The following is a 9,542-nucleotide window of genomic DNA, read 5'->3' as shown; positions in this document are numbered from 1 at the left end:
TTAAAGATACGTTTTTTCGATATCTGTGGTGAAAACAAACTGTGGTCGCCTAAAACGGAGCAAAATTGAAAAGAGTTCGCTTTGAACTGTCGGTCCGTTATACATTAAATCATTCAACGAGTGTCCAGATGTAGTTTTAGCTGATGCATCAAACACCACTCGAAGTTTGATAGTGGTACTATCTGGTTTTAGTACACAATGATGAGGAATGAAATATTTTGGGGTCAACATGGAATCCAGCTCATACTCTTCCATAAACTTCACATATTGTTTCCGCAACACATCATTTTTTGCTAGTCGTCGTTCAGGACTAACGAACCTTCCCCAAGCTGTTTCTTGAGATTCCCCTAACGTCCATGAGTTTTCCAGAAACGGCAACCTTACCACAAAACGTCCTTCTTTATTTGTATGAGCAAAATGAGATTCGCATAATTTTTCTTCTTTGGATAATATCCTCTCTGTTGTGTTCACCTCATCCATTCGCCGTAACCGCTCAATTGTATCTTCTAACGATGAATTATTATCAACAGCCTCCACCCTACCGTCAAAAACTGCACATAAAACGTTTAATGTGTCTGTATTTGATGCAACCTTGCCACTAACAATGCACCCAGGTGTAGAATTTTGCAAGACTGGAAGGCCAGGAGCAAGCGAGATTTTATCTTTTTTTAACAGACTGAAATAGAACTCTGCACCGAGTAAAATATCAATTTTTCCTTGTTGGAAAAATGTTAATGCTAACTGAATGCTGTTCGGGACTTTACTTTTGGAAATATCGTAGTTGAAATTTGGTTGAGGTGGAACTATATTTGGAAGAACAAACGTTTCGACATCTGTGGTAAACCTCGAGTTAAGGGATTGCAGTTTGATGTTAACTCGCTGCGTTGAATTTTTCTGCACCTTTTCTATACCTTCTATGCACAATAACGATTTCGTTTTTGATATATTGAGCCTTTTGACAAGACGCTCAGAGACTTTGTTCACTTGTGAACCAGAGTCTAGTAATGCTCGGACTTCACTCGTATTTCCATCAGCTGCAGTTATTTTGACTCTTGCAGTTGGCAAGAAAACATAATCACGATGACCTGTGGATGTGTTTACTGTCGCTGTAGTAACTGCGGTATTGTACATACTTGCACTAGGTTGAATGTTTATTTTTGTTTGATTGTTGACTTCCAAATGCAGCAATGTGTTATGCTTTTTATTAAATTTGGTACAACTTCTTGATAAACATTTGCTCACCACATGATCATGTTTGAAACAGTTAATACAGAGCTGTTGGTTTTTCACCCAATAAAATCGTTGAGATGGCGAAAATTGCAGGAATTTTGCAATTGTTGTTTCCTTTGGGAATTGTTGCAGCCGACGAAATTAATCTATTTCGGTCTAATTTATTTTTTTCTACCTTATCTTTTTATTCTACGACTTCCATCAGTTAAAATTGTAGCTCTAAGAAGGCTAAAAACTCCTGAATATTTTGTATTTTTTTTGGTTTTGACAGTGATTGCTCATACCTAATGAGCATCGTCCGATCAAGTTTATTTTTTAGTACCTGGAGCAAAATTGGCTCCCAAAAAGTAATTTGCACGCCAAAATTGTTCAGTGCTTATATGCATTCTTTTGTTGTATCTTGTAAATTTTTAACTGCTGCCACAGTTGAAGTGCCTGATGCCTGATTTAACAGTTCATCATTTAAGATGAAGGCCAAGACCCTTTTATTGTTATAGCAATAATGTTTAGACTGTTGAATAGTTTTCCTCCGTTATGCTGAAATGGCTGATCAATTTTTCTGCTTCACCTGTATCTTGTAACGGCTGTTTGTCTACTATTTGCGTGAACAAATCAAAAAATTGTCTCCGTTTCAAGTAATTCCCATTAAAACTTGGGCTTGTTACCTTTGGCAATGGCAGTGAGGAACGCATATTTGTTTCTGCTACTGCTGCTTGTTTGTTTTGTTGTTAATCCAATTTTATGGAGAGCTCTATTAAGCATTGTTGTACCAAATCTTCAATTTGGTTAAATCTTGGTTTAATGACGTCAGTGGATTTTCCAAGTTTTCCCACAGTTCATCATGCAAACATCCCAGTTGGTTCCATTGTTGCATGATCGGACTTGATTTAATTTCATAATATTGAATTGGCGGTAAGACTTGGCTCTCTGACAAATTCTCTACTAATCTTTCTAGAGCTGCCATTGGAGCAGATATCTTTCTTATCAAACCATTTGTCGTAACCGCTAGTTGCGGCTACTAGCAGCAGCCATTTGGTTACTAGCACTTTCATCTGTTGCTTTGATTCGAAGGGCTTCTATCGAGATGTAAAATACTCATCATCTGTTGGTTGATCGATGAGAGTTCTTAGCGTTGAGTTATTTTGTTCAAATCAAGTCCAAGCAACATTAAGCCGACATAACCTTTCATTGTAGTATGTGGGTGTTTGCTTACGTTCAGACGAATCTTTTTTGAAATTCCTAACGATTCGCTGAATTTCTTCGCCCGTCTCCTAGGAACTCATTTAGAGTTGCCATCGACGATCTGGAGTTTTTGCCAAATGTGTTACGAATGCTGAATGGTGAAAATGAACTGCTGTTGGTTGTTGACTGCTGCCAGTCCAGTGCTGCTGTCCGTTTTACGTGGTCTCCAAAAATGTTTGATCAAAACGTTGGAATCAACTGGTTGCAAGTACTGAACACTTCAATCCAGTACTTATGTTGATTTTATCAAAACAAAAAATCACTGAAGGCTTGAATTGTAAATTTTAAGACGAAAGTTACCAATTCATCACTTTTATTAATTGTATGCGACCAATTATGCAAATTGAACACCAAAATGTTTGTACACTGATCAGCACTTGCTGAAACCGACTCCAGTTATGCGAATTGGTTGATAGGGTTCTGTCATGGTCGCCAAAATGTTTACAAAAAAGGTATTTTTGTGTTTTGCCTTGCGGTTCGCCAAGGCTTGTTAACTAGTTTAAGAAAAACTATTCAAAATAATTAGTTCGAATTAGTTATTAATTTTACTTTACTTTAATTTATAATTGAAAACACATTTTTTAAGAAGCACGCTACGTTATACGTTGGGTGTCCACATGTTGACTTATTTTAAAGGTGACCAGTTGTGCGTTTTAGTGGTTTAACAGTACTTATTCTAATTAAATAATTCTAGAACTTTGAATTGATAACTATTACTATTGTTTGTTTTGTTATTAAATTTGTTGTTATTTATTTTATGTATATGTTTTTGTGCAATTTTATACATTTTAAAAATTATATATTTATGTTCACATTGTAAAAAAAATCATAATTATTAAATAAAAAAATCTTTTAGATACCCCTGAAGATGTTGGAGAAAACCAACAAAATGTCGGGTGAAAAAATAAAATAAATAATAGGGGTATTCAGGATGTCTGTGCATCGTTGAATGTGCATCATTGCAAACTCAAATAATCGCATTTTGTGAATATTGGTCTTGAAAATATTTAGAACAGGTGATTTTTGTTTTTGTAATTATTTACTTGTAAAATATAACTCAAATTCGATATGCAAAATTTTAACAATGCCAAGAACGATAATGAATATAACACGCAGAGTCTTTAAGGCTATTTTGAAATTACAACCTAATTATATCTTTTGGCCGAATGCATGTGACCGTTCCCAGCTTGTTGCAGCAACTATGTACGAGGTACCTTTCTGCGTTGGTTATATAGATGGTACGGAAATAAAATTAGCTGAAAGTCTAGTTAATAATCTGTAATGGATGTATGGAATTGTAGACAATATTCAATCAATGTAATGGAACTTCTTTATCAATGGAACTAGTGTAATGTATTAGTCCGGTACGTGTAATTATCCCTGCCTGATACGAGCATGCATCAAAAAAACCTACTGATGCAATCAAGAACAAGTTATCAAGCGGCTTGTTACCGCTGGTACCTAGGCCAGTGTTACTTGGCCAGAAGGAGTGAGAATAAAATTCAACAACGCATGTATATCTGCAGTCATAAGTATATATTCTGATTTTATTTAACAATAGTTTGGGTATTTATACATTTTCCTAGATTCTAGCGATCTCAAGACTCCGCCTCTTTATTCCAGACAAAACCTGGAAAAGTATAACCGCAGCCAATCAAAGTGATTGCTGACCTTGCAGAATGCATTGCATAGCGACTACACTGTTTGCTCATTTAGGTCAAACGTCAAAGTTATTATTAGAGTGCATTGACAATATTGCTTGCACATGTCTTTAGCAATATAGGAAATATTACTATTGAAAATATTGTAACATGTGTTCAGCAATTGGAACAGCGTGTGGCAATATTTTCGTTGGTAATACGAAACTCTTTTGTTTATGACGCTTTGCTTATGCTTCTTGTACGGTATGCATGAAGTGCAACCAATTCATAAATCTGCTTACTATTATTATTTACGAGTAATGTTAAGTGGCTAAGAATTGAGTGAGGTAGGTCCACTACAAATCACATAACTTTTTTTTCGCGACATCACGTTTACTCCATAAAAGCTCAAATCGTTTGTGATCATGAGCTGCGAATTCGACATGTTGTAGTAGGTCATCCAGGCAGTTGGCATGATGCAAAAATATATCGTAACAGCTCAATTTATAAACAAAAAGAAAATTTTTTTTCACCTGGAGAATGGATTGCGGGTGATTTATTATATCCTTTATCAGAATATGTGTTAACTCCATACAGAAAAAATGCGCATCAGATGAGTAGAGACTCCCGAATTGTTTTCAATCTGCGACATAGCACATACCGAGTACGTATTGAGCACTGCTTTGGCATATTAAAGGAAAGATTTGGAAGTCTCAAAAGATTGCGGATGCGTCTCCAAAACATAAACAGCTATAAGCATTGCTCCAAATAGATTTCAGTTCGTTGTATTTTACATAATATATTATTAGAAGATGAGAATACCACAACTGAAAATGCAATTGTGCCGGAAATATCAGAAATAGTGAAATGAAACGGCAAGATGTATTTTCATTAATATTTAATGGTTAAATATAAATTTTTGTAATAAATTATAAAGAAAATAAAAAAGAAGGAAAGAATACCTCTTACTTGTTTTCTTGTAACTTTGTCTTAAATGGCGTACTTTAAACCGCAACATATTCCAAGTTGCGCTAATATATTTTGATTCTATAAGTTTCCTATAGAACATTTGCGCTGTTGGAGTCTAATACAATACAGAAAAAGAAATAAACTCGATAGACAAATATATAACACATATACCTCAAAACCTTCAGTTTCCTCAAGGAAATCTAGAATGAGATTTATCTCATTGTTGGTCCACTTTTTGTTGCTACATCTCCGAATATTTTTGGCCAGCAGCTTCGACATTGTTGGACGTAAAATAAATACAAAATCAAACAATTGCATAAAATCATAAAATTACAAAATGACAAAATAAAAAAAACGACCATTTCGCTAAAGTATTGCCCAGCGGAGAGTAAAAAAAGTAGTATTATTCATAATAGAGTCTTGAAAATCAAATATGCAAGAGGTAATTGGTGTTGAAAATATGGTCTTGAATATTGTCTTGCAAATCAAGTGAAGAATTATACATAAGGGAATTGTTTTTGTAAAATCAAATAATTTTGCACATGCAACGATGCACATACATCCTAAATACCCCTAATTTTTTATTTGCATCCCATTAAAAAGACCAGAGCAAAAACATAGAAATATAAAGACATGTAATTTGCCACTATTAAAAAAATCATGAATTCTGAAAAAGTACACACAATGGAAAAAACATGTCTGTTCAAACATAAAAATGATCATGTATGATCACTAATATCTTGTTAGTGGAGTCACCAGTCAAACCAATAGCGAACATTTTGTGTTTTGCTTGGACAAAACCATATAGAAATAACTTTGATATGAGAGCAAATGCACACATATCTTCTAGTTCATGCGTAACTTTCTTAGTACGTTTTTTCTACTCTTCTTTTTATTGCACACTTACTAAATATATATATGCATGGGTAGGTGAGACAATATTTTTGAATGTGATGCATAGATTTTGTTGTTGTGTTTATTTTTTATTTAAAATATATGACTGGCTTTATGTGCATGAAATGCACGTTTTTCAAAATTATTTTAAATTTGATTTTTGCTGAAATTTTATACTGGCTTCATACTAAAATATGATGTTTGCCTATGATATGATGAGAAGACACCGGAGGGAGTAGGGCTGCCACAGTTGTTATTAGTGTAAATGCTCTTAATATTTTTAGTTGTGAAGCTGTGCTATGCCATACAGTAGCAATGGTTTTATAAAGAATATTCATAAACACAATAATTGGTTAAATAATAATTGATTATGTTTTATATATTAAGTTTTTATTATTATTGAAATCTCTATTGAAGGATGAAGTGCTGCTCTTATCAAACATATTCCAGTTACGGAAGCTGCTTACAGTACAGCATGGACACGTCTACTGGAGTGTTTTGATCGCCCTGAGCACATCGTCACGGCATTTATTGAAAACATTATGGCGCTTCCATCAACATCGCAGGAAAATTGTGTAATTTTAAGGAGAATTTCTGATGGTGCAAACGAAACAATAAGGGGTCTCGATGCAGTAGGTCAAACCAATTGTGATTGTTGGCTTATCCATTTGTTATTATCGAAGGTTGACCCTAAATCTCGTCGCAAAAGAATACATGAGAGTCGAGGGGATACTTCGCCGTCAATCTCTGAATTTTTTTAATTTTCGGATTCTCGCTGTGAAGAATTAGAGTTGACCCAGTATAAATCTAATGCAAATTTAAAACCTTAGACAAATCAAAATCATCTCTCGTTTTTGTCGACAAAGTGTTACAAAAATGTGTCAAATGTAATTCAACTGAGCACAGTATACCTAAATGTAATGCATTTCTATTGATGTCTATCGATGAGCGCCGCGAGTTTGTGAAAAGTCACTCGTTATATTTCAATTGTCTCAGATCGGGACATTAATCACACGCATGTAATTCCAAATTCCGATGTAGAGAATGCAATAAGCGCCACCACACTCTTGTACACAAGATGCAGGTTGATTCGTCAACAACAATTGCTTCATCAACATCAGCATCCGCTGCGATATCCTCTGGCAAGCCATGGTCAACTGTTGCTAATGTTTCTCGTCCAGATATTTTGTATCCCACTACTTGTCTGGAAACTTTGCCAACAGTAACCACTCTAACTTGTCATCAAGGCAGTAGATACATGTTACCAACAGCACTTGTTGACGTTCGCAACACTCAAAATAGATATGTTACATGCAGTGTCCTTCTTGATAGTGCGTCGGAACTAAGTTATATTTCGGAGCGATGTGCTCGGGCCCTTGGTGTACCTCGTTCACCTTCCCGTATTGCTGTGTCTGGAATTTCTTCTGTTAAGGCCGAGACTACATGTGACTGTTGTACACTCTATATGAAATCAAAGGTTTCCCAGGACACACCAGATGTAAGTGTTCATGTCTTGAGCAAGATTACATCAGCAATTCCTACGTCACAAATCAATACTCCTACTATGGAGCAACTCAAGGACTTGAATTTTGCAGTTTTTAATGCTTCATCACCGATTGGTATTTTGCTTGGTGTTGATCAAGTTTGGAAAATATTTACTTTTAACAATATTTTCGACTCCTCTGGTAATCCTATTGCTGCATCAATAATATTTGGATGTGTGGTGACATCAGTTCAGGCATCAATAGATAATGTAGTATCGGCTTTTGTAACTACGATTGATATAGATCGCTCGCTTCCAAAATTTTGGCAAATCGAAAAAGCCTTACATCCGTTGCCATTAGACGCAAAAAACGTTCACGTAGAAACTCATTTTTTAGAAACGCACGCACGACACTCTGACGGCAAATATATTGTGGAGCTTCCATTCAGGGAAAAAGGTATCAAATTCGGAAACACGCTTCAAGGGGCTACATTAAGGTTTAATGCTGTTGAACGTCGCCAACTGAGGGACAGTCACCTTCGTAAGCAATATATTGAGTTCATGAATAAATATACTCGTCTGGGACACATGCGGGAACTTAAGTCTGATGAAGTTGTTGCCAGTGATAGCCACAGTTTTTATATGCCGCATCATCCAATAATTAAACCAAAACTACACGTTGTCTTTGTCCGCTTATTTCAAGATACCAGCGGAGTTTCACTTAACAGTACGTTGCATACAGGTCCAAGTACACAACCAAATTTATTTGATCTTTGCCTTCGGTTTTGTCTACATAAATATATATTCTCTGCTGATATAGTAAAAATGTTCCGTCAGATTTGGGTATCAGAAAATCATCGAAATTATCAGCGAATTGTTTGGAGGGAAGATTCATCAGAAAAACTAAAATATTTCATATTATGTACAGTTACTTATGGTACATCATGCGCACCATTTCTCTCTGTGAGGGTCCTCGAACAGCTTGCAAAGGATCATCAAAGAAGATACCCTCTCGCTGCGAAAATTATTCTTGAAGATTTTTGCGTTGACGATGTCAGTCCATGAGTGAACTAGAAGAAAAACGTGACGAGCTAATTCAACTTTGTGCGGATGCAGGATTTGAACTTCGAAAACGGGTCTCTAATTGTAGCTCCATAACCTCTAATTTCTATGATCAGTCTGATCGCTGTTTTTTGAAGGATGAGCTAGATGATATGACGAAGCTTTTGGGTATCTATTGGAAGCCATGCGAGGACGTAGTTGGATATAAGATTTGCTTAGATGAAATTCCAAAATTAACTAATCGGCAAGTATTATCAGACGTATCACGGATATTTGATCCAATGGGCGTTCTTGCTCCTGTTATTCTTCAATTCAAGATTTTTTCCAAAAATTATGGCTCACTAATTTGAAATGGGACGACCATCTCCCTTCTAATCTCGGAGAAGTTTGGCTAAAACGTCGTGAACCACCAATCAAATTAAAAACGTTTATCGCGAATCGCACAGCAGAAATATTAGAAACTCATCCACGAAGTAGATGGGGACATATTAAATGCTACGAATTATTAGACTTTCAACTATGGTGGAAGGGGTCTCCCTGGCTAGCGAACGTAACTACTGGTAAGTCTTTATATAATAACGATGTTAATTTCCTCGCATATTCAGAAAAAGATGTAACCACTGAAATGAAGTGTACCAAGGTAAACCTAGTCTCTATGGAAGTAGCGAGGGATAATAGTTTAGAAGAGCTGGTAGAAAGGGTCTTAGCATGCAAGAAATTATTGCGAGTTGTATCATACGGTTTCGTAGTAAAACGCACCCCCGATATGTTCAGCAAGGCCGTGAGCAATCTACCTTTTATTAATTAAGTGAAGCTCGACTAATTTGCTTACGACTAGCACAAACCTGCTACAATGAAGATTTGCTGCAATTAAGAAATAACAGGGAGCTTAGCAGAAGATCTACCTTACTCAAACTTGCCCCATTCATTGATGGTACCAGACTTTTACGTGTCGGTGGAAGAATTACGCATTCAACGTTAGACGAAAACACCCGTCATCCTATTTGACTCCCGAAGGTACA

The 9,542-nt window shown here is 35.9% G+C and overlaps 2 protein-coding genes across 2 annotated transcripts; one reads left to right on the top strand and one right to left on the bottom strand.

The window, feature by feature from the left end:
• LOC119675370 lies at nucleotides 1-1,131 on the bottom strand. Its single transcript, XM_038086568.1, has one exon. The coding sequence runs from the start codon at nucleotides 1,129-1,131 to the stop codon at nucleotides 1-3; it is 1,131 nt and encodes a 376-aa protein (XP_037942496.1).
• Nucleotides 1,132-7,053: 5,922 nt separating this feature from the next.
• Nucleotides 7,054-8,523, top strand: LOC119675369. Its single transcript, XM_038086567.1, has one exon. It carries the CDS (start codon nucleotides 7,054-7,056, stop codon nucleotides 8,521-8,523), a length of 1,470 nt encoding a protein of 489 aa, XP_037942495.1.
• The last annotated feature ends 1,019 nt before the right edge of the window (nucleotides 8,524-9,542 follow it).

This window comes from Teleopsis dalmanni, chromosome 2, assembly GCF_002237135.1.
Source record: "Teleopsis dalmanni isolate 2A chromosome 2, ASM223713v2, whole genome shotgun sequence".
In the NCBI taxonomy this organism is placed as follows: Eukaryota; Metazoa; Arthropoda; class Insecta; order Diptera; family Diopsidae; genus Teleopsis; species Teleopsis dalmanni.
The sequence above is the reverse complement of the archived record's forward strand: the minus strand, read 5'-3'. Positions and strand labels throughout refer to the sequence as shown.

What these genes read in the sequence shown, in the direction of transcription:
- LOC119675370 (XM_038086568.1), bottom strand. Translation starts at nt 1,131, where the DNA reads ATGTACAATACCGCAGTTACTACAGCGACAGTAAACACATCCACAGGT.
- LOC119675369 (XM_038086567.1), top strand. Translation starts at nt 7,054, where the DNA reads ATGCAGGTTGATTCGTCAACAACAATTGCTTCATCAACATCAGCATCC.